We start from the raw sequence: 26,061 nt of genomic DNA on the forward strand, positions 1-26,061 counted from the left end.
CCTAAATGGCAATAAGCGCAAAGCTTTGTAAAAATCTTTGAACTTCTTTCGTGAGAGAGCCTTCGTGAACATATTGGCCACATTGCCGTGCGTAGAGACACAAGCTAGGCTACTCTCCTATAATGAGCCTCTCCTTGATATAATATTAGTACATCTCAATGTGCTTTGTATGAGCATGAAACACTAGGTTCCTCACAAACGGACAATGCATGGCATTGTAAAAGTTGCCCTCTACTTAGCTTCATAGCTCAAAGTGGTGGCCACAATTGGATGCTTCTTACCCATGGTATACATGAATTACCAAAATGAAAGAAAAAGGCACTAATTGACACACCTATCGTAACATCCAACCCAATCAGAGTCACTAAAAGCATGCAACTGAATATGACTCCCTTAGCATAGAATTGCCCAAGGGATTGAGTGACCTGTAAATATTGGAATACTTGCTTGTTGCTGAACTAGTATCAATATATAGATTACTTGTATTATCCTACATTGGTAAGACACGGCTAGTACCTATAAGTATTGGAGTACTTACTTATTGAACTAGTATCAACATCCAAAGTACCACTTGGTGAGACAGGGCATGCCTCAAAACCAATAACAACATTCCAAAGCTCTTACATGACGTATCAAATAAGGTAGTTGGTCCCGTCAAGCTTATCCTTAGCAGAAAGTATCTCAAATACATCATTGAGTTGTCATTTTAACGTATAAATAACGAATCTCTAACACAAAATACAAACAGCCTAACTACGTGCAAGTACTCTCAATGACATACAACCGAGATGGCTACCAGTAGATCACTATTTGAATGAAGAAACCTACAAAGCGTATAAAATTGACAATGTAAAGTGTAGAAATGTTACTAGAAGGGATATAAAAGTGTGGTACACCCCGCTAATGGCATCCACGGTAACCAATGAACCAGGGGCACCTTCACAGGCTTCTACAAATAAACAACACATATATATTGCATGAAAACAATGTCCAAATAGTACATTCGTATTTCAAATAATATACACCATATTCATATCCGAAGAAGTGTAAACCATCATAAGCTCGATGAGACATCACAACTCTTGAGTCCATACTCTTGAGTCCATACACCGATTAAGTCGAATTCCTCTAGTCGCATATATGTCATGGTGGCGAGATCTTCTCAGGACATTCCTTTCTAGATACTCGGATCACTCCTAGTTTCCCTTTGGAGATTTGGACTCCTTAGGACATTCCTTTCTCATGATATATCATGGGCGAGGTCTTCACAAGACATTCCTTTCTAGATACTTGGATCACTCCTAGTTCCCCTTGGGAGATTTCGACTCCTTAGGCATGTGGTCAATCATCACAACTTTAGGGTAGAGTTTACAAATATGATAGGTTCTTTCTAAGGTCAATCTACACTCTTTCTCTTATTTGAAATTCATCACATTGATGTTTACAATCTCTATGAGTCTTGTACCCTTATATTGGTGCACAACTATGCACATTGAGCTAAGTGGCTTCTTCACCCAAAAATTATTGAATGACATCTTTGTCTAGCATTAACATATCCTAATTTCCACTTTTAGGGACTTATTATCCTCTACCACCTACAACTTGACAATCATGTGTTCTCATTGAATTCTACTGTAGTGTTACTAGGCTTATAATCTTATTTCTCCTTGAGTTTTTTATCTCTAACTTTACCACTTGTGATGAAATAACTCCCCACATGATTTAGGTAACTCTAATCAACCGAATTTCGTCCTCTCCTAGGGTTTGGCCATTTTCTTCACTATTTTCTTGAGAGAGAATGTGAAGTTAGGGGATTTACTAGGTATACATTAGATTCACGTACGTCATTTATTTTTCTTCATAAAAAGATAAAAAGTGCTTCATGTGGGAGTGAACCTTGAGGTTCTTGGTCTTGATTTGCTCCTTCACTGGAGCTGCGCCCAAACATAGGACGGGTGAACGCCTTCTTCATAAAATTTAACAGAGCCACTTGGGAAATCTAGAGTTTGGACTGTTTGCTGGCTCCTATTTTTACGTATTCCATTGTTCCTCCACTCACGTCCATATTTCATTGGCTCATTTCTTCCCAAAGGTCTGCTATAGGTCGATTCAAAGAAGTCCAGCTTTCTTAACATGGGAGCACTCTGTTGAGTGTGTTGGTTGTTTGATGGGATCAAAGACTTAGTGGATATGAGAAGGTGTGGTTTGATGCGTTACAATAAACTGTAATATCGTGTAATGCTACCTTTGTCTTCACCTCCAACAATTGGTATCAAAGCAAGCCTCGCCATCCCCTCCTCAACCTACTCTTATTATTATCTTAGATTGAGCTATCCTCTTAATCGGAGGAGGTCTTTACCCTATAGTGTGTTGTCAATTACGTTAGTAGTTAAAATACATTTTGAAACTTTCAAGCAATACATTTTGGGACTCATTCGCATGTAGAGTTTTTGTAGACATATCTCCAATGGGTGTCATTTCAAACTATCTTTGTTCAATTTTAGGTTTTCTGCACTAAAGCCACATACATTTGGTATACAAGTAGGATAATCATTGTCGCTTCTTCATTGTCATTGACATCACATCTTCGAGCTCATTAACAAGAACTTTAAGAGCATCATCGTCATTGTCACTGTCATTCAATTTATGCATCCCATGTCCACACCCCACGAGATTTGCTAGCATCAAAATCATTGTCAGTGACGGAGGTGGCCATCCTAGACCTTGACCCCTCTCGATCAAACGTAGGCCAGCTCAAGGCAACATGGTTTCGTGATATTCCTACACCTAAATATTTAAAAGCATCCACTTCTTTCACTTGCCAATGTTGATCCTGTACAATTGAAACGGGACCTTTTAAGGTCTTTCCCAACAATATTTTTGCCCTCTCAATGACCATTAACACACTATGTACACAAAACTATTTCATGTTATTAACTCATAGGTCCTTCACAGTAAATTGAGAACCACATAACCAACATAAGACGAAGAAGCGAAGTTGCTGATCCCATGGACGGCCCAGGTATGTTCCTTCATGTAGCACAATCAAGGATCGTGCCTTTGAGCCCAAGCAAGGAGCGCTTCCCTATTTCACACCAATAATGTCACAAGTGAGCATCCCTAAAGCATATTGTTAAAAAACTGACAGAGAATGTCTCATCACTTTGCATCGGATATTTAAACAACATTATTTGCATACGAATGAACTTTTTTGCAGTCCATCTTGAATATGGGTCCATCATTTTGTGAACATGAAGGTGTGCATAGCTAATGATAGCCTTTTGTATTCACCATTTTCTTCACAATAGCTCTCGTGATCCAAACACAATTTTAGTATTCTGGTGCTACCTTGAAACCTTAGTACTCATGGTATTAAGTGTCGATGGGAATGCCTCATCAATTTAATCACATGGAGCAAAGAGTTGGTAACTAAATTGTGCCAGGAACACAGAATCAAGCACCTATGTATTGTAACAGTGAACTATTTGAACACAGTTTTACATATCGGTTGAAAGCAAAAATCGAGTTTTTTTTTTGTTCAATGTATAACAAAACTTACCTGCATAGTTATCTCTACTTACTTCCTAATCCAACAGGAATCACGGCACAAAACCTGCTGTTAGATGTGCGTATAAAAATAGCAGGCTACCCGCTCAATAATATATACTGACCATAAATCCTGTGCATTAGTAGCCACCTCATTAGCAATCACCAACACGCAGTAGCCAAAAGCACGGTAACCAAGCACCAAGTGGTATTACAGAACCACTAATTGGCCCCACGCACCTGGGTGGACTTCAGCCTTGATATCCACAACCTCCACCTCATAAACAAGATTGTGACAACAACAGAAGATTACATTTCACCACGGCTAAAGGCATGCAAGACTACACTTCATTATTGCAGTCGCATAGTCAGCCAATCCATTGACATTCACAAGCCGGAGACGGCAAATCACCAAGAAAATGATGCGAACAATGGGATTGTTCATATATTACCTGGTTGTAGGAGCATGCCATTACGGTCAAAAAATGGGTCATTTACTAGCAGCCACTTCACCCCATTAATGCAAAGCTGGCAGGCAGAGTTGCAATTAAAGTAGGGAAAACAAAGCACTTAGTTTCTATATCTACCGCCATGCGTCCTTGTGATAAAAAGGTGACTGTTCATTAAATCTGAAGACAGACTTGCTGCACAGGACAGCAGCAATCAAGAATACTTGATGGTCCCAGGATCAAAAAAACGAAGTACTCTCAGAGAACTTCCCCAAGACTGCTCACAGATAAGGGCAGACATACATCCATTCCCTGGCTTTGCACGTGTGTGTTTGTGTACAATGGAAGTGTGCAAATTAAAGATTATTCATCAACCCTGGGAGAGTTACATTTCAGTGGAACAACCTTACCTTTCAATCGTGACATACTGTAGCACTACTCTTGCCAACACATTGCTGCACATTTTGCAAAACCTCCCTGTGAACAAGTCAAAACTCTGGCCAACACTTCCATTTACCCTTCAATGGGAGAGAGCCTTTTCATGTGAGTGGTTCATCATCGGAATCAGAATCAGACGAAGACAGGCCTGAAGACGAGCTCCCTAAACTGCCCACACAATGCTCCACGCCAACATTGTAATGGCCTTTGCTATTGAGCAGCTTCTTTCTCTCTCTCATCTGCTAAGAACAGGTCCAGTAAAACAGTCAAATATACAAAATATAACAAGTACCGCAGAAGCAACCTGCAGAAGCAACTAGAATGGCTGACCTGATAGAATGCATTTATCTCCTCTTCTGTCAACTCACTACCTTCTGCGTTTTCTTCCCAACCAAGAGACCGCATGAAAGCTGCTTCCTCCTCCTCTGAGTCCACATCTAGACTCTCCTGTGGCTGTTCTACAGTTGAAGAATCCTCTACTGGGCTACCTATCTCATCTGTAATCAAGCCGTTTCCTGGGATATGTTCTACATCTCCGTTACTGTGAATCTGAGATACACACTCGATAGAAAGAGAATCCTCACCTACACCGTTTTCTTTTGCTTCAGAGCCATGGCTGGAAGTAACTGCCTCCTCAGCCATTGCAGCTTCACTTGATGTTACCACGTCACTCTTCGTTTGAAGTGATGAATCAGATTTGAGAGTATTGAAGGCACTTCCATTACCAGCTGCTTTTTTTCTCAGTGCATTGAAAAAGTCACTTCTATTTTGAGCTTGTATGGAAGAACGTTTGTCATCCGTAGGATCCTTTGTACGCAATCCAGCCAAGGCATCTTGACCTGCAGATCCTGGTTGTGAAAGAGTTCTGCGATCATTAGACTTCTTGCGATGGCCACCAGTGGCAGAGACAGACAAACCTGCTGCACTCATTGTTGATGCAGTTAGGCTGATATTCCCATGGGACAATGCTTGAGTTGAATTGCTTCCCTCAGACTTTGAAGCAGTGGCAGCCATTATGCCGCCATCTTTGCTAGCTTTCAGAACAAGTAGTTTCCCTTGAGAATTCTTTGGGGTATCTGGTCTATTAGGATTAGCTGACCTGTGTACAGAGTTTAACGACTGATTCAACTTAGTACTCACTGCTCCATCAAGTGTACGTACTGCCTTGGACTTCGCCTTATCAACCAAACTCTGCACAGATGAAGCACCACCACCACCTTTTAAGATAAAGTTAACACAAGCATAATAAGATTGCATGCACATATCCCCTTGCTTCAATAGCCAGCAAAAGTCCTCGAACCCCCCGCCCCCCCACTCATCAATCCAGAGCAGTGGCATTGCTTCTGGCACAAATGAAGAGACTGTGGAACACATTGCAGTATATGCAAAAGGGAGCATCACCATACACCACATTGCATATGAAAAAAGAGCGTATGCGGTTAATAAGACGCTACTGAAGCGGAGGTTACAAGTGTGAAGCACACTATCACCTACATGCATCACCATGCACCATCCAAAGGCACCTTTAAAAAACCACTTTATAACTTCCTGGCATCTGGCATATCTATATCTTGAGAAGTAACAGCTATTATTTCTGTATAGCACCAACAAAAACTTGCCTTCTCCCATCACTAACCTTAACACATATCTATGGCTTGAGAAATAACAGCTATTATCTCTGTATAGCAGCACCAACTAAAACTTGCCTTCCCCCATCACTAACCTTAACACATATAGAGAAATTGTCAAGAATACATATGACATAATATGGAAGCTTGCAACAGCATTGTCTTTTACTCATGGCATCAGAACTAACACATATCCAAACCAAAAAAACCTGGTAATATGCTGTCTGCCTTAAGGACATTGTCACCATTTGGCCACCAAAATTGTCCTCTCCAGTTTCTCGTGCCCATTTGTGGCCAATGTAAAAATCCGAGTGTTCGGGATCCCTAGTTCTTCACGCATGTTTGTGACCACTGCACAGGATCCCAATTCCGCACTTTCCGATGTGCCAAACTTGTGCCCAAAAATGCCAATGTTATACTTGTTCCATGACCGGGAGATTTATTCATGACATATTTTGTGGTGTGTGAACAAGTGTGAGTGGAAAACTTATTAAAGTGCCCGGGGCCCAACTTGGTGGACACCCCTAAGCAAAGAGATACAAATGTGAAGGAAGGGAAGTGCTTTGCATGTGGGAGCAAAGACCATGTGTTTAGAGAATGTCCTTTGTAAGAGGCCTTCCACACCCAACCGGAGGATCAATACTTTGATTCACCCCCAGCTAGGGGCTAAGGTTCCACTCCACAAATACATGCCAATTAGCAACGGCGTCCCTTACCACCACCAATGCCTTCTCACACGGACCCTCGGCAAGACTATCTACGATCTGCACTCTAGTCTAGGCACAGACCCATCATAAGTGCACTGCACAACTGACTACCAAATAATAACCCAAGGGAGTCGGGTACAGCTAGCCAACAACTACTACTTCCCAACTAGGAGCATTGGTGCTCATATTCATCTGCGTTACTCAGCATTGTACATTACTCAACATTGTACTTCACTCTATAGGAATGTCACATGCATCCCGCACTTGGATGCCACGTGGACATATTTGTACAGCAAGTGCAAGACCTACAATGGTAATTGGCGCCTTGTGAGCCCTACTCTAGGACGTGTCAACCAGGGAACCTCGTATAGATAAAAGTCCAAGGTAATGGACCTCGTAGATAAAAGTCCAATTTTTTCTCATTGACATACAACTCAATGCTTTCCGGCAAATTCATCACTTTTTTTATGTCAATGTCGTGTTGCTCTTCCGTCGCTGAAAAAAATCGGTATGTCATCCAAAAGATGAAGACACACTTACCTATCAAGTCCTTGAATACCCGCATCATCATATGGTTAAATGTAGCTGGGGTGTGTGTCAAATCAAACGGCATGACCACGAACTGAAAGTGGGCCAGTTCAGTTCGGAATGCGGTTTTACGGATGTCCCCATCCACAATTCGTACTTGATGGTACCCACTCTTTATCAGTTCGTGGGCCTATTCAGTTCGGAATGCGGTTTTATATATAAACTTACTTCGGGGTTTGGAACTTGAAAGGAGTTCAATTTTGTGGTCCTCTGGTCGAGATGAAGGGAGCTTAGGAGGAAGGTTGTATCGGTCATGCAAGGCCTTGTACTTCTCGGAAGCAATAGTAGCCGTCTAGGTGGTCTAAACATAGCTCACTGCATACTGTGCACCTTTCTGAATCTCTCGTTTAGCCTGGATATGGCTAATGACCGGAAGGTTAGGTATCCCTGGCTTGATCACAAAAGCCTTGGACACATTTTGGCTGATTCGGAATGTGTGTTGCTCCCAATCAATGTCAGGACTTCTCAGCCTACTAGTGATTTATATGACATGATTAAAAGACATAACACTAAAAAGTAAGATGCTTAGAGCGGAAAGCTGTGTTATTTGCATTGAGACACAAGGCCTTGTTAAATAGGGCTTGAAGAGGTACAAATGAAGAGGCACATGAAAAGGTGTGACTCTTGAATGAATAGTTATGTCCTTTGGACTTAGAGATGTGTCCTTTAATCAATAGATGTGTCTCTTTGAATAGACATGTCCTTTGGTGATGACCCGTGTGACAAGGTGTGAGCCTTCACTGGTGTCCCTTCAATGATTAAGAGTAATTTAGCATAATTAAGAGAGATTAAGTCACAATTGTGACATTCCCTCCCACTTAAAATAAGACTCCAACTAAAGAAGAGACTAAAGATCTTCATCATTAGGCCATTCATGCTTGTGGTGAAGCTTGCACTGAGAAATATTGAAGAAGTTTCCTCTATTGCCTTGCTGTTGTGCTTTAAATGCTAAATCCCAAGTTGTAGCATCGTTCTTTAATGTCTTCTTCTTTGTCCGCTTCCAAATGTTGAAGTTGTCATGTGCACAGTGTGTATCTACCGTGTGCTACACGCACGCAAGACTAGTTTCGAGGCTTGGGGAAGCTTGGAGCTAGGCAGGCTGATTGACGAGCTGAGTTAGGGATATACTAACGGGCGGGCACCCAAGTATGGACGAGCGGGCGCCCAAGTGTGGGCGCCCGATGACCGGCCAAGAGCCTATAAAAGGGTGGCCAAGGTTAGTTATTGGGATATAGAGAGTCTCGCGAGTTTGTGAGAGCTCTATGGTCTTGGAGCCTGGATCTAGTGCAGACGTGCACTTGCTTTACGCAGCCGAGGCCGGCAACAATCTCGAGGCCCGCGAGGGTAGCTTCGTGGCGGTATGGTGCGTCGCGAAGAGGAGATTGGTCGGTACGTCAACCTAGTTAGCTCACCTCGTGGCTCGATGGGGACAGCCAAGACTGTGGGCTCGCCCACGACTGTCATGGTTGGGAGGTGAGTCAAGCCTGCACCCCCTTGTTTATTCGTTTGTTTGCAGGATTCGAGTCTAGTACCAAGAACGATCACGAGGAGATCCGTTGGGGATTTGACAATGGTATCAGAGCATACCTCGTGAACGAGCAAGTCGGTAGGTAGAGAAGATGAGGTCAAAGAAAGGTATGTGTTCAAAAAGCTTGCTGTTTTTTCTGTGCATACTGCTGTTTTCAGATTCAGTATGTGTTTTTCTTCATCAAAGAAATCCATGTTGATGGGAGGTGGTAGTCTAAGTAGGATCGTTTGCTTTGCAATGAAGAGGCATGATTCGTTTGTGCAGTCGCATGAACGTAGAGAGAAAACAGGAACAAAAAGCAGGTTTGCTTTTCGATTGAACGAGTGAGAGAAAGAGCCAGTTGTGGCATGCTGGTCGAACTAGGCAAGGTTGGCAGCCGACCAAGTGTACGAAGGCGCCCAAGGCTGCGTAGCCAGGCGGCCTAGGCCTACGTAGCCAGGCGGGCTAGGCCTGCGAAGCCAGGCGACCAGCCTAGCGCAGGCGCCCAGGCCACGCAAGGCAGGCACCCATGCCCATGCGGCCTTGTGGCCAGGCCTACACGGGGCTGTCGCAAGCGCAGGCGGGCGAGAACGCAATGGCAAAAGCGCAGGCGGGCGAGAACGCAATGGCTGAAGCGCAGGCGGGCGACAGCAACCGACGGCAGGCTGGAGTGGCGCCGGCTGGAAAGCTAGCGAAAGCAGCCGCGCAGGTGACGACAGCGGGCAGCCGACGCATTAATCCAGGAGGAAAGAGGGGGGAAAAAAAACAAGGAAAGCACTCATTTTTTTGGGCTTTCGTCTTTTTTTTAGTTTATTTTTTATTTTTTAAGTTTAAAAACCCCCCCCTCCAAAGTTAAAGGTGTTTTATTTTTTTTAAAGAAAACAGAATGTGTATATACACATATATATATATACATATATATATATATATACATATATATATATATATATATACATATATATATATATATATATACATATATATATATATATATATACATATATATATATATACACATTCTGTTTTCTTTAAAAAAAATAAAACACCTTTAACTTTGGAGGGGGGGGGGTTTAAACTTAAAAAATAAAAAATAAACTATATATATATATATATATATATATATATATATATATATATATATATATAAAACACAAAAGCAAAAGCTAAAGATAGCTTTTGGGGATTTTTAGCGTTTGGGGCTATATTTATAAACCCCTTAAGTGGGGTTCTTGCCACACATCTCTCAAGTTTTCAAGCTCTCAAGCTCTCAAGTTGCCTTGCACTTTTATTGTGCAAAGATCGAATTTTCTCTCCGCTTACCCTCTTCACGATGTCGACCCAAGAATCAGAGTTGGAGCCCCTTGTGGAACGCGAAGGCTTGCCGGCTACGGACGATACTGATGCCGATCTTTTCGACGATTATGTGTCAAAATCAGATTTCCAAGAGTTCAAAGAAGCTCTCGAAGCTTCTTCAACGGAACGTCAGGCACAAATCGCAGCCCAGATGCAAGCTTTGCAAAACTCCATCGCTCTATTGACCACTACCCTCTACTCTATCGGGTATGGATACCTTGGCTTCTGCTTTGGGCCCCAACATTACTCCGGAACCGTTCGGGGGCGAGCAAAAGCAGCGCACCAAGGAGATCGTGGACACTTGGCTACATAAGTGGCAAGTTCACTTTCAGTTTCATCCATATGATGATGGGAAAAAGATCCAATTAGCAGCAGGTTTCCTGTCCGGCAAACCTTTGCTTTGGTGGAAGGAACTCAACCCTAAGCCAACGACTTGGGCACAATTCGAAGACCTCTTCAAGAAGGACTTCCTCAAGAAAGAGGATGATTATGATGTTGTTGCCCGGTTTTCAGCTTTGACCATGACCTCGCAGCACCTCACTTATGAGGTCTACCGCCAGAAGTTTAGGGACTTGCAGATGAAAGCTACAAAGATGGATCCCACTACTCTTTTGGGGTTTTTCGTAGCTGGTTTACCAGACTCATATCGTTTACAGGTTAAAAATAACAAATGCAAAACATTGGACGAAGCCATTCATTCAGCTCATATCTATGATGATACGATGGTCTCTTCCAAGTCGAAACCCGTTACCGAATCTCAGGGACCTCTTGTAAATACAATTGATTTTGGAAATATAATGGATTCTTCTTTGTATACCGCTTTCCATTGTGTATTGATTCCACTTTCTTCCTTTCTCATCCCTTCCTTGGATGTAAATGAATTAAGTGTGTTTGAAAGCAAAGAATTACAGAAGATACTTGATTTGTTTCAAGATGTATTTCCTAAGGAACTGCCATCGGGTTTACCACCTGAACGGGTAGTAGATCATCATATTGACTTGATCCCTGGTGCTCATCCTGTCACTATTCCACCTTACAAGATGAGCCAAGCTGAGGAAGATGAGTTGGCTAAACAACTCGAAGATTATTTAAGGATGGGCCAGATCCGTCCAAGTAAATCACCTTGGGGTGCACCTTAGGAGAAAGAAGGGAGAATGTGTATAGATTACAAGAGATTGAACAAGCTGACCATTAAGAACCGTTATCCTCTCCCTATACCGAACAGTAAAACAACTTCGTCCTTTTCACGGTTTTGTAGTTTTTCTTCGAAAATCTGTGCGGGAGTACTCTCAGCTCACACTACCGATGACCGACTTATTGAAAGGTCGTGGACGTAAGTCAAATCAGCCTATCACTTGGAATAACAATTTGGATATGGCCTTCAAACTTTTGAAAGATAAAGTCAAGGAAGCACCTATCTTAGCATTGCCTGATCCTAGTCGGCCTTATGTTCTTGAAACTGATGCCAGTGACTATGCTATCGGGGCTGCTTTATTTCAAGATGGTAGACCGGTTGCTTTTGAAGGTAAAAAGCTAGAAGACACTCAATCTCGTTGGCCAACCCTTGAGAAGGAGCTTTATGCTATGATTCATGCTCTCAAGGTTTGGAGACATTATTTATATGGCTCCAAGTTTGTGGTATTAACTGATCATCAGTCAATCAAGTATGTGTGTGATGCGGATGATTTGAGAGGAAGGAAAGCTCGTTGAGCGGAGTTAATGCAAGATTTTGATTTTGAGATCCGTTATCGGAAAGGGTCCATGAATAGTGTTGTAGATGCGCTTAGTTGAATTAGAGATGTGAATTCTTTGTCGTTCATCGAGATTTCTACTGACTTATTTCAGTCATTGAGAGGGCTTTGCAGGACTGATAGTTATTTTGGTCCATTTTGGTATAAGATCCAGGACGGGAGCTCATTGATTGACCAAGACTCAATGACTGAGCAGTCTACCATTCAGGCTGCAGGAGGCCAGTGGATGATTCGGAATGGTTTACTATCCCATAATAACAAAATTTGTGTACCACAGATCCCAGACATTAGGTCCAAGATTCTTAAGGAGTGTCACGACGCCGCTTCTGCTGGACACCCTGGGGTACACAGGACACTATCGTTAGTGAAACACACTTTTTATTGGCCAAAGATAAAAGAGTATGTAGAAGATTATGTTCTCAAGTGTCAAATTTGTCAGGCAAATAAAGCTGAACGCTTTAGACAGGCTGGGTTGTTGCATCCTTTGCAAATCCCAGGTAATAAATGGGAAAGTATTTCCATGGATTTTATTACCGAATTGCCAAGAACACATCAAGGCCACGATTCTATTTGGGTTGTGGTAGATTACTTGATAAAAATGGCTAGATTTTTACCGACCCGAAAGACTATTACAGCTACGCAATTAGCACGGTAGTTTATCGAGCAATTGTTTAGATTGTTCGGGTTACCGCAGGACATAGTCAGTGATAGGGACTCTAAGTTTACGAGTGATTTTTGGAAACTTGTTTTTGAGAAGTTGGAAACAACTTTGAATTTGAGTTCCTCTGATCATCCTCAATCTGATGGCCAGACTGAAAGAGTGAATCAGATTTTGAAGGATATGCTTCGAGCATATGTATCCAAAAGACAGAGTTCATGGGAGGATTATCTTCCTATGTTAGAATTTGCACATAATACGAGTACAGGGTTTAGTCCTTTCACACTTATGTATGGTTTTCAACCTCGATCACCTGTTACAGTAGGATTCTCAAGACTTCAGCATGATGCAGCATGTAATTTTTTGCAAGATATGCAGGAAATGTTACAAGTTGCGAAGGAATCTATTAGAAGTGCTCAAGACCGAGACAGGTTTTATTCTAATAGACATCGTTCACCCAGAGAGTTCTCTGAAGGAACGATGGTGTATTTGCGAGTTCCGAAAGATTCCGAGACTTTACGGACAAGTCGATCTCCGAAATTATTCCCTAGATATTGTGGACCATTTCGTATTACACGACGGATTGGTTCAGTTGCATATGAATTGGATTTGCCTTCTCATGTAAAAGTTCATCCTGTATTTCATGTCAGTAGACTTAAGGAAGTACTGGGTGGAATAGATCAGTTAGTTACTCCTCAAGCAATTATAGATGTCGAGGACATGACATTTGTTCCGCACGAACCTGAAAAGATTCTTGGATTTCGTGAAAGAAGATTGTGTAATACGCTTATCACGGAATACAAGATCAAGTGGAAGGATCGTGTTGAGGAGGAAGCTCTTCAGAGAGATTACCCTGGCTTTTTAGTAAGCTCGGGAGTGAGCTCTTAAGGGAAGGGGAGTATGTCATGTGCACAGTGTGTATCTACCGTGTGCTACACGCACGCAAGACTAGTTTTGAGGCTTGGGGAAGCTTGGAGCTAGGCAGGCTGATTGACGAGCTGAGTTAGGGATATACTACCGGGTGGGCACCCAAGGTTAGTTATTGGGATATAGAGAGTCTCGAGAGTTTGTGAGAGCTCTATGGTCTTGGAGCCTGGATCTAGTGCAGACGTGCACCTGCTTTACGCAGCCGAGGCCGGCAGCAATCTCGAGGCCCGCGAGGGTAGCTTCGTGGCGGTATGGGACGTCGCGAACAGGAGATTGGTTGGTACGTCAACCTAGTTAGCTCAGCTCGTGACTCGGTGGGGATAGCCAAGACTGTGGGCTCGCCCACGGCTGTCATGGTTGGGAGGTGAGTCAGGCCTGCACCCCCTTGTTGTTTATTCGTTTGTTTGCAGGATTCGAGTCTAGTACCAGGAACGATCACGAGGAGATCCGTTGGGAATTTGACAGAAGTTAACTTGGCTATGTTGTGGTGTAGAAGAATCTGAAGGTTCACCCATGAATTATCTCGATGATACCAGAATAGTATATGCTAAAGTGTTCGGCTTGAAAGTAGTGAAGTGCTCATCCAATTTTGTTAGAAGAATGTGTGAAATTCTTTGCAATGTTGAAAACATTATCCTCTTGCTTGACGTCAACTGTGTCATCCCATGTGGGTAAGGTTGAAACAACTGTTATATCCACTTTTGTAATTTGTCTTCAAAAAAGTCCATCGTTTGTGACTCGTGGCTCAAACATGTGCACATCCCACTGGATCTGCGTGTCAAACACCCTACAAGAATTGACCTCTTTTGTCCTCATTTGATTTTTGCAACTATGTGAATGACTTTATTTGCAATTAGAGGATTGGTTGCACGTTCTAGCGCAATTCTCAATACTCATTCTCGAGCCACTCAAGATAGTGAGGCGGTAGGAATCGCTTCTTTCGGTCCGTGACAAATTGGTCCCATTCAGAGACAGCAACTCCACCAAGATATGGCTTCCCCTTCTATGTAGCAACTAGCTAGCACAACCTTCTCTATATCCAACTTCCTACCAATAGCAAAATAGGCTTCAAACTGTTGAATTCGAGACTACAAAGCTACGAGGTCGAGTTTACCATTATACTTACTAAAATTCACCCTTTGGAGAAGGTGAGTCGAAGAACTGGCTAGAACCGCAATGAAACCATCCACTGTGCGTGGGAGCCGTTTCCGGTCGCTTAAGGAAACCGTCCAGGCGACACACCACTCGCCGCCACCCCTTTCTGTAGAATAATGATATGTTGATGCAATACAGTAATCTCCTGTCAAAGATCAGCCATCACTACCCTGGTTCCTCAGGATAGAGATCTCTACTCGGAGTTTCAGCATCCCACTATCGAAATGAACCTTCTCCACCACAACTATCTCCTCTTACACCACTATGGTATGATGGCCAAGCTCAGTATCACGGCTAGTTCCCCAACATCTGCCCCTATATCTTCATGTTCCTACTCATGATCCAATAAATAAAGGAGAGGGGTTGGGGTGTTGCCATGGATATGAGAGATGAAAGAGAGAAAATTCAAAAATACAAGAGTGTATCTCTATAACTGGCAATTGCAACCAAAAAAAAAAAAGAAGGAAGATTGATATCTGCCAATTCTGAATTTTCAGAAAAGAGGGGGGAAAACTACATAATTGTGGCTAAACTTTGAGACCGTCACTACCTGAAACTTCCTAAGCTCCGTGTACAAGAAGAGAGGTGCGAATTGTGCTCCTCACTGTTTTGTTCCATGCCGAACGTAAAGAAGGATCATCGTTTGATGGTTTACTAGGGTATGATGAGCTCTATTATCATAGTTGCATGAAACGAAAATTGCAACGTCAACGGCTCAAAACTAGGAAACGGTGGATGTATGATACATAGTATAAAAATAATGAGAAAATTAATAACTTGGGAGGAGTATACCATCATAATTTGATATAAATAGTGAGCAAAATTTGTAGAAAAACACTAAGCAACAAGCACTAGATAAGACAATCAATGGGTGATATTTTGATTGGAGATTAGAAAACAGAGAAACGAAAACGGCAACTCTTAAGAAACGGAGTTTCCGCGTTTTCGGGCTAGGAAATGGCCGTTTCCTCTTACTTTGTCCCTAGCTGTTTTTAACTACTTAATACTTTCCTTGAAAAAACTGGGCACCCTCCTTCTAGAAACCCCTATAAGTGGCTAAGTGTCATATTTAGAAGGTTTCCTTTTCTAGTTTTTAGCTTTGTTAGGGGAAAAAAACCCCCCAAAATAACAGCCCTGCTGCTTCTGTCTCCCTAGCAGCCTACTTTCTACCAGTGCACAACGCCAACCTGTAAGCGCATGCTGACACCATTCTGTCGTGCTATGACCTCGTCTTTGCTGGCCACCCTCCTCTGCTGCGCCCAACACCCCCGAGCCAGGGACTAAGGTTCCACTACACACATACATGTCAATCAGCACTTGTGTCCCATACAGCCAATGGCTGCCCACAGGGGTCCTCAGCAAGACTATCTGCGATCTACCATGTCCACGACAGGAGTAAAAACTCTGGTCCAAGCACAGCCCCATCAGAAGTGCACCGCACGACTGACTACCAAATAATAACCAAAGGCATCACTTATATAGTGATAACTGCCACTATAAATAGCTAACCTGTTATAGATAGCCACTAGCCTTAGTTTTATTAATTCAGAACCTTAGCTCTCTGTATCTGCCTGCTATCTCCTAATCCCAAGGTCCCCTAACCTTGCTCGATTAGGCTTAGTAATCCAAGGATTAGCTCTAGGTACATAACATCCTCAATGGAAGAAGAATGAAACAACAAGCAACCCGAGGTGAGTGTGCATGTCGCTCCTCATGTGCAAGGGAATACTAGTCATGAAGGCAATGAAAGAGTGGTATGCAAAGCTTGGGGACAAATCAAGGATCAACCCGCTCTCTTTACGTACGATGATTGTCCAAATATAATGGGAACGTCCCCAGCCTCTCACGAGCCCGAGAAAGGTCATACCATCCCAGCCTAGCGAACGGTCACTACTTCACGTATGCAGTCAAGCTCGGCCTAAGACAGGTCCGACACGAAGCATAACATACGAGAAAAACCCCCTAAACTACCTACCGACAAACGAACTACCCCCGCTAGACATGCTAGAATCGGATTTCATGTCTTGTTCTTTTTATTTATTTTGCAGATAAATAACAAAATGCGATAAATAAAATAAATAAAGAAACAAAGAAATGACAAGACGAGAATTGAAACTAGCTACCCAGGTCCCATAGAGTGTGCCGACCGTTGGAGTTGTCGTCTCGTCGATATGAGAGAGAGAGAGAGAGAGAGAGAGAGAGAGAGAGAGAGAGAGAGATGGAGGTCCATCTCTTCGCATATAAGCACCTACCTCACCGACGGCCTTTGGAGCCCTTGTGTGGTGTGTGTCTCTTTATCGCCCGCTTCAAACCACTGCACCAAGGGCTTCTTGCTAACTATGCTGCACTTATAGACGAGTAAGTGAAGGAGAGTGAAAGTCCCCCCCTCCTTGCTAGTGCGCATAGGTTGGAAGAGAGAGAGCGAGAAGGTGACCTCTCCCCCTCCTTGCTTGTTACTGCGCACACGGGGGAGAGAGCGAGAAGAAGACTGCGCACACGTTGGAAGAGAGGGACTTTGTTTGCCGTTTGCCTGTTGTCGAGATTTGCCTGCTGGAATGCTCTTGTTGCTACATTGTGCACCTTCTCTACCATCCACGTTGCAAACCTGCCGGGCTAACTGGCAGGCGTGCGTGACTGCACCAGACCCAACTTGTTGTGTCGGCAATGTACTGTCGAAGGTGGTGGCAAAGCCTGTTGTGCTATTGGACAGCCTTCATGCGCGTGCTTTTCTGCTACGCACGAGAGAGAGAGAGAGAGAGAGAGAGAGAGAGAGAGAGAGAGATGCAATAAAGCTTCACGACCTCCCTCTACTGCAAGTGGCTACCCACGTGAGAGAGAGAGAGAGAGAGAGAGAGAGAGAGAGCTTGTTGCTGCTCCTGTCCACACACGGGAGAGAGAGGGAGAACCTCCAAGCTTGTGGTTTTGGCGTTTCACTTGTTGCGCAACTATCGTCCTCTACCCTGATTAAATGGCGGTTGCTCCTTCCTCCTCCACACACACTGTCGTGCGGAGAGATAAGGTCCTTCCCTCAACCACACAAAAAAAACTATCTTGATAAGGTTAACCTTTGTGGGCCTGGCCCCCGTTCACGTGGCGCAAACGAGAACCAAGGCTCTAATACCAATGTTACACTACGGTGTGACAACTAGTCGAGGATGGAGGAGGAGAGCTCTAGGTCACCACCCAACCATAGAGGGAATGAGGGTAAGGTTCCCCACTGTCAGGTATATATGGTGGCCTACCTACCCTGTTACATGCGGAAGCTCTAGGAGTCTTCTTTCAACCCTAAACATCATCCTAGAACATGCTGATACAAAACGCATACATAAGAGAGAGAGAGAGAGAGAGAGAGAGAGCTAAGTATTCAATATAATCTTTAGTACAAAACGGTACATACAAATCTTGGTTGCCTTCATGAGAAGGTGTGTAACCTAATCTAAAACCTAGTCTAATGATCCAGCCCAATGCTGGACTGAATAGTCTAAACGATAAGCAACTAGTGTCTTTTATAGACTTTGGGAAGTCCTAGTGGAGTGGCCCATTGCTGGTCGGCCAAGTCCTCGACACAAATTCCCCAAATATACTACAGCTGACAGGTGTCTCTCTCTAGTGCTGGCTAACAGTCCTCTGGTGTCCTCCACAAATCCTCTCAAGCACCACATGCTCCAAAATCAAGTTCTTATCTGGTTCTTTTATCTGTTGCCCTTCAGGACTAGCTCTGAGATCAGCCCTACACACGTCTTGCACATGACCTCCCCCTCTACTAAACTTGATGACGGGACTCCAATCTGTGTTCTTGAATGACTGTCATCATCCCGTTATCTATTCACACAGTCCCAACCCGTCATCCTTCCCTTCCTGGCAACCTTTTCACTGAAAACTCGGCCCGGTCTCCAAATCCACTAACTCTCATGAAGATCTATGCATATGTTCCATCATGTCCCCTTTCCATTCCTTCCCTATCCCTGAACACTATCTCTGGTCTTCTTTCCCAAGTATTGAGTTTGGAACTCTCACTCTACCCCTTGGAGGATCATCCTCCCCCCTGGAACCGTTGCCTAAAAGCCTTTCCTAGTGTGCACCTGACTCACAGGACTGCCATTCCCTTGGGTTTTGTGGAACACCACCAACCAACCACCTAGGAATTTCTTTCATGTCTCGTGTTCCTTTCCTTGGGCCTCATACTTGTGCACTTTCCTGTACCTTGGACCTAGGTCTTACGCACCTTCATCCAGGACTAAGTGAGTGTTTAGCCTTGTTGAGCCTGATGCTCTGATACCAATGTTACATGCGGAAGCTCTAGGAGTCTTCTTTCAGCCCTAAACACTATCTTGGAACATGCTGATGCAAAACGCATGCAGAAGAGAGAGAGAGAGAGAGAGAGAGAGAGAGCTAAGTACTCAGTATAATCTATAGTACAAAAAAGTACATACAAATCTTGCAGCTATAGGCTGCCTTCATGAAAAAGTGTGTAACCTAATCTAAAACCTAGTCTAATGATCCAAACCAATGTTGGACTAAATAGTCTAAACGATGAGCAACTAGAACCTTTTATAGACTTTGGGAAGTCCTAGTGGACTGGCCGATTGCTGGTTGGCCAAGTCCGGGACACAAATTGCCCAGATATACTGGGGCAGATTGGTGTCTCTTTCCAATGCTCGCCGACATGATGTCTCTTTCCAACACTGGCCGACAGTTCCACAAGTCCTTCCCCTGCCCACTCAAGCACCACATGCTCCAAAATCAGGTTCTTATCTAGTTCTTTTATCTATTGCCCCTCAAGACTAGCTCTGAGATCAGCCATGCACATGTCTTGCACATGACATGCCCACACATACCTGATCACCCACAAAACTACGTCCAAGCCCCCTGAGCCCCGGCTCACTCGCCGCCCGCACTCCGGTGGGTGGTCTCGAAGTTCAGTCAAGCTCCCCGTAGCCACTACAAACTACATAACAATCTATAACATTACTACTAAGCGGAAGCGTGCTTAATGATGATTAACGCAAAGCAGCAAAGATTTACGCTAATCACATGCTCATGACATAGAAAAGTAGAGAGAGGGAGAAGGGAGAGACTCTTTACCTAACCTACTCTTACTATATATTACTAAATGAATGAATAATTACAATGATTGTCATAGATCCAATGTAGATCTAGACTATGAACCGATGCTTATTGTCCTCCTCTGAGCATTAACGGAAAACGCTAATTAGGAGATGTACTTGGCTAATCCAAAGTGTTAGACTGCATATCCTTAGTCTTGGCTTTGCAATATCTGTCTTTGAATTCCAAGAATGACCCATGACTTGCCTTTATATAGAGATTTCTATAGCAAGTCGTAATCAAGTCGCGTTACCTTTCAAACCATAAAAAGTCATCAAAAATGTCATAAAATGTGTTCATATTGTGCCCATAATATGTCCCAACCATTGGTGCATGTCTTGGGCACCTATAAGGCTGCCAAAATGGCTCTAATCTGTGCATAGTCTTCCTCTAACTTTGCCCTTTATGCAGCTGAAAGAAATAAGCATGTCCACGTCACACGTCGGAAGAGGATGCACGAACATTGTTCACACATTGCCAAGGGAGCTACCACCTCAAAGGCCCGAGAATCATCATATTGACTTGGTTCCGCGTAGTTCTCCACCTAGAAGACCCGCCTACCACATGAGTGCCGCACAACAAGAGGAGATTATGAAGCGTGTAAATGAGCTTTTGAAGAAGGGTTTAATTTAGCCAAGCTCCTCGCCATTTTTCTCTCCCATGCTCCTCGTACAAAAGAAGAATGGGTCATTCCGTTCGTGTATTGACTACCGAGCATTGAACATGCTTACTATCAAGAATCGCTTTCCGATTCCACGCATAGATGGCATACTTGATGGGTTGGCATGCTTTAGCCGCATTGATTTGAAAAGCGGGTATCACCAAGTGTGTGTGGTATTGCAAGATGTTCATAAGACAGCTTTTGAGCTTTAAATACTTAGTCATGCCATTCGGTCTCACGAATGCCCCAGCTACATTCAATAGAATGATGGACCGCATTTTCTGCAAACATCGAAAATTCACAAATGTGCTCTTTGATGACATCTTCGGGCTCTCCAAGAATGAGAAAGAACATAGAGCTCATTTGGCCATAGTTTTTAGAGAGCTTCGCAAGCATAAGCTCTTTATAAAGAGCAAAAAGAGTGAATTCTTCCTTTCAAAAATACACTATTTCGAGTACGTCGTATCTAATGTGAAGATGGATACCGCAAAACTTGATGCCATTCGTAATTGGCCAGAGTTGACCTCCATACATGAAGTACGAAGCTCTCTTGGCTTATGCTCGTACTATCAACGCTTTATAAGGCATTTTGCTTGAATTGCCTCTTCATTTGTAATGCACGCACGTGTGAAAGTGACAAAATTGATAACCTACTTGTAACAAATCCACTTAATCAACAATCACACATAATGAAAGAAAGTAGGATTCAGAGAAAAGAGAAACAAGACCTTGTTGAACAGGGAACAGATCCCTCCCACTTTGCAGAAATTTATTGAATCAAACCATAGGCACAAAGTGCCAAAACCTTTACAATAGTTGAGAAGTGCCTTCCCAAATGAAGAGGGAGTGCTCCAATTTATAGGTTTGAGGCTTCAATGCTCTAGAATGGAAAGAGTAAGCTCCAAATGACGAGTGGCTACTTTAATTAACAAGTATTAAGCTACATTGACAAGTGTAGGGACACTTGTCTCATTCTAGATGCCACATGTCCCATTCAAGATGCCACATGTCTTAATTTAAGAGATGATTCTTCCATAACTTCTATGCTAAAAATATCCCAACTCATAAAGAATTTCACAAAGGAGCTTTAGTAACTCTTGGTCCTTGCGAAAATCCAGAGGTTTTGATGCGAATGGAATTTCCATCAGAGTCTACTAAAATAGCAACTCTCCTAGATTCTAGGAGTTAGGCTTCGTTGTAAAGATTCACTTGTTCGTGGTTTGTGCAAATGTTTTGAGCATCGGGTTTCACCCTCGAAACCACTCATCACTCATCTAGGCATTCTAGTCAATTTGACTACCTAACAGCTAAACCAATCATCTGGGCATCTGGTCTATGATCACTTGACTGAAAACTTTGGGCGTTCTGTCAATAGAAATGAAATTTTAGCTTAATTAGCTACTCAAAAGATATACAAATCACAATTCATGCTCCATAAGCTATCTAGTAATTACTAATTGACATATGGAACCGTTTTGAGCAAGACAATGATCAATTTGAAGAACAAAGGAGGAGGCTGCTCCCTCCCTCTTAGAATATATCTTGGCCTCAAGACAATGAATGAAGTGCTTTTGGCCCAACAGATTCTTCATAAGCTGTGAGTATTTCAAGAAAATCCTTGAAATACTCCTCTGGCATCCATTTAGCATCCATGTGAGAATAGTTTTGGAACTTCAAGAGGAATTCTCTAGTGATGTTCCTGAAAAGATGCAGGGAGGAAGAGAGCTTGAGCTCTTGCAAGCACACACACACTCACACAAACCCCAAAAGAGAGCACACAAGATGAGAGACTGAAAATTAGTTCTCTTCTTAACAAAAGAGGTCTACAAAAGAGAGAAGAAAAATACAACATAAGTACTAAAGTACTATGTACATGCGGTCCATAATATGAACACACTAAGTGACAAAATAAGAATGCCATAACTTAGTGGTGGACTAGTAGATGGTATAGACCAGACGTAGAATCACTGGCGAAGATCCAAGAAGGCTTCGTTATAAAGATTCACTTGTTCATGGTTTGTGCAAATGTTTTGAGCATCTGGTTTCATCCTCAAAACCACTCATCACTCATCTAGGCGTTCTAGTCAGTTTGACTACCTGAGTGCTAAACCAGTCATCTGGGTATCTGGTCTATGATCACCCGACTGAAAACTTTGGGCGTTCTGTCAATAGAAATGAAATTTTAGCTTAATTAGCTACTCAAAAGATATACAAATCACAATTCATACTCCATGAGCTATCTGGTAATTACTAACTCATATATGGAACCGTTTTGAGCAAGACAATGATCAATTAGAAGAACAAAGTAGGAGGCTGGCTACATCCCTCCCCCTTAGAATATGTCTTGGCCTCAAGACAATGAATGAAGTGCTTTTGGCCCGATCGCTTCTTCATACGCTGTGAGTATTTCAAGATAATCCTTGAAATACTCCTCTAGCATCCATTTAGCGTCCATGTGAGAATAGTTTTGGAACTTCAAGAGGAATTCTCTAGTGATGTTCCTGAAAAGATGCAGGGAGGAAGAGAGCTTGAGCTCTTGCAAGCACACACACACTCACACAAACCCCAAAAGAGAACACACAAGATGAGAGACTGAAAATTAGTTCTTCTTCTTAACAAAAGAGGTCTACAAAAGAGAGAAGAAAAATACAACATAAGTACTAAAGTACTATGTACATGCGGTCCATAATATGATCACAATAAGTGACAAAATAAGTATGCCATAACTTAGTGGTGGACTACTCGATGGTATAAACCAGATGTAGAATCACTGGCGAAGATCCAAGAAGGCTTCGTTATAAAGATTCACTTGTTCATGGTTTGTGCAAATGTTTTGAGCATCTCGTTTCACCCTCAAAACCACTCATCACTCATCTAGGCGTTCTAGTCAGTTTGACTACCTGAGTGCTAAACCAGACATCTGGGCATCTGGTCTATGACCACCTGACTGAAAACTTTGGGCGTTCTGTCAATAGAAATGAAATTTTAGCTTAATTAGCTACTCAAAAGATATACAAATCACAATTCATACTCCATGAGCTATCTGGTAATTACTAACTCATATATGGAACCGTTTTGAGCAAGACTGTCACCATTTGGCCACCCGAATGGTTCACTCTTGCTTTCACACTATGTACATATTGGATTAGTGTCCATGGCTTATGGAATATGCCTATGCAGGTGATTGACACGTGTCATGCTGCATAGTTGGATATGATATTCCGCTGGGACTTGATGTTATTATGCCCGGAATATCTGGAGGACTTGGCTTTCCACTGGGACTCGTGCCTTTGTGTACATGCCCGGAAACGCTTGGAGGACTTGGCTTTCCACTGGGACTTGTGCCTTTGTGTACATGCCCGGAAACGCCTGGAGGATTGGCTTTCCATTGGGTCTGGTATTGCGTATACTTGCCTGCAAACGCCTGGTATTATATGGTTTCATGAACGGAAATTACTCATGCCAATGCTGCATTGCATAGCATCTTTATGTGCTTGCCTACAAATGAAATTGCATGCTGTTTTCATGCCTGCATGACCTATATGTAGTTCCGGGTAAGGGGACGCCCGCCCGTGAACCGTGCGTGTGAAACTGTCTGCTGACATGGTTGTGTGACATGTGAATAGGTAGTAAGTATTTCCCGATCTAGGCTCAAATAGCCCTTAGGACTTAGCCAATATTTATAAGTGAGTGCGTTCCCATTTCATTAAAGTTTGGGCGCCCAAAAGTCACTTATAAATTATGACCTCTTCCAAGTTCACACTCACTGAAGTCCCGAGGCGGACAAGACTCAATGTCCAAGACCCGATCCTCCTCTTTTACTCATAAATGGGCATCTCCCCATGTCCCTTCACCTGATTGGACCCCAATTCACTTACTTATTAAGAGAAATTCGTGTTTTCTCTTCAAGAGGATTTTTGGAGGCTGAAAACTCTGTTTTTCCACCATTTCTCTCCATTTCCAAGCTCTCCATAGCCATACCCAACTTGCTAGGGTGTTTTCCAAGCTTCCAAGAGTGTTTCCAAGTGCTAATCACTCTCCTACTCACTCCCAATGACTGAAATTCAGCAAAACAGCTCTCATTTTTGCTGTAATTTCTGGTCTTTTTGCTGAAAACCCTAATTTCAGCCTTCCTTTCTCAAGTTGAACCATACGGGAAGCTTTCCCAAGGTTCCCTTCATCCTCTTGAAGACTTTTGTCGCGAAGGATTACGGCAAATCGAAGATATCAACACTTCTAAAGCTTCCAGCACGAAGGCTTCCGCTTGCAACAACTTCTATGAAGACTGGTAAGGTAATTGGACAATGTATTGTCATTACTTACTCAGTAGAAGGGCAGGACTCCTTGTTTAGCCGCCCTGTGTAGTATTTCTCTTGTCCTATGTGCTCTTGAAGATGTTGCTACCTTGCTTGGTAGAACATAGAGCCAATGGTAGAGAATATGGGCACTGAAGTCGGACCGAGCATCAAGGCAGCTCCTTGGTGATCTACATCGACATACCATTGTTTTCTAAATGCTGAATTTCATATGCATTGGCATGGAGGATTTGGCAATGAATGCCCGTGAAACTATGTATTGAATTTCTCCAATAGTAATACAATTTACTGAAGGGAGGGGTCGGCCGTTCCGGCTCATTGTGTGCCTCTTGTCAATTCAGCAATTTACTTCTTGTATTTGAGCGAGTGTCCTTCAAATCTTAGTGTATTTAAGTGTATTGATTAGCATTGTGTTCAACCAAGTTACATTGGTATCAGTGCATTCGGTTCTCTTTCACTTCTATCGTGAGAGACGATCACCGTGAACACTAGCTATCTCTACACTTAGAACATTATGGACAGCCATACAATGAATGTTGGAGATGCTAATACAAGAGGCAGGGACAATGAAATGCATGCCTCCAATGCTTTACAGGATGAGCAAACTCATGTGGTGCACAATAGGGAACATGAATATATGGGACAGCCGTCCCGTGGCAAAGAGAAGATGCAAGAAGAAGAGTCCATAGTCTTGAGGGCTCAACTTACTCGTATGCAGGCTCTTCTCCATGCACAACAAGAAGAATTGAATCTCTATCGCCGCGAGGATCCATTGGTACACGACCGTTTGAAGGCCAAGAAAGCTGAATCTTATATGGATCATGCAATGGCAATGATTGCTCAAGAGTTGCACATGCAACCGAGGGATGCAGCACGTGCATACTTGGCTCGTACCAAGGATGCCTATGTAGAAAAGGCAACCATCCCACATGTCTTGGAATCCCCACAAGTACCCGAACAAGAACTTCTTTCTAAGAGGATGAACCTCCATGTGATGGGAGAGGAACAATCAGTGACTTCACGCCATGCAGGAATACCTCATGTAGCCCGTGAAGGATACAATGTTTATGGCAGTGGTCAAAATGTATGTCAGATGCCATTGCCGGCTGAAATGTACATGCACAACACATGCAACATGGGCTGCAATTTTTTGTTGGTGCAGGTATTCCGCGTATCTCTCATGCCACTCATGCCTTCGAGTGTGCTCGTGAGAGAGAAGTTATGGCTGAAAATGTATCAATGCATGTTGAGAGGCCAGCCATGCCTAATGC

At 43.0% G+C, this 26,061-nt stretch overlaps 1 protein-coding gene across 2 annotated transcripts in view; it reads right to left on the reverse strand.

Annotated features, from left to right (window-relative positions):
• Positions 1–3,969: 3,969 nt before the first annotated feature.
• The window catches only part of LOC147633700 (uncharacterized), a 59,856-nt gene continuing 37,764 nt past the window's right edge, over positions 3,970–26,061 (reverse strand). For both annotated transcript variants that reach the window (XM_086804709.1, XM_086804708.1), the window contains 2 exons: positions 4,764–5,624; positions 3,970–4,672 (listed from right to left, as the gene is read on the reverse strand). In XM_086804709.1, coding sequence (XP_086660835.1) covers positions 4,535–4,672; positions 4,764–5,624 — 999 coding nt within the window. In that variant the 3' untranslated portion in view covers positions 3,970–4,534. The remainder of the gene's footprint in view (positions 4,673–4,763; positions 5,625–26,061) is intronic.

The sequence above is a fragment of the Cibotium barometz genome, chromosome 11, assembly GCF_041138505.1.
Source record: "Cibotium barometz isolate CiBa-2024 chromosome 11, ASM4113850v1, whole genome shotgun sequence".
In the NCBI taxonomy this organism is placed as follows: domain Eukaryota; kingdom Viridiplantae; phylum Streptophyta; class Polypodiopsida; order Cyatheales; family Cibotiaceae; genus Cibotium; species Cibotium barometz.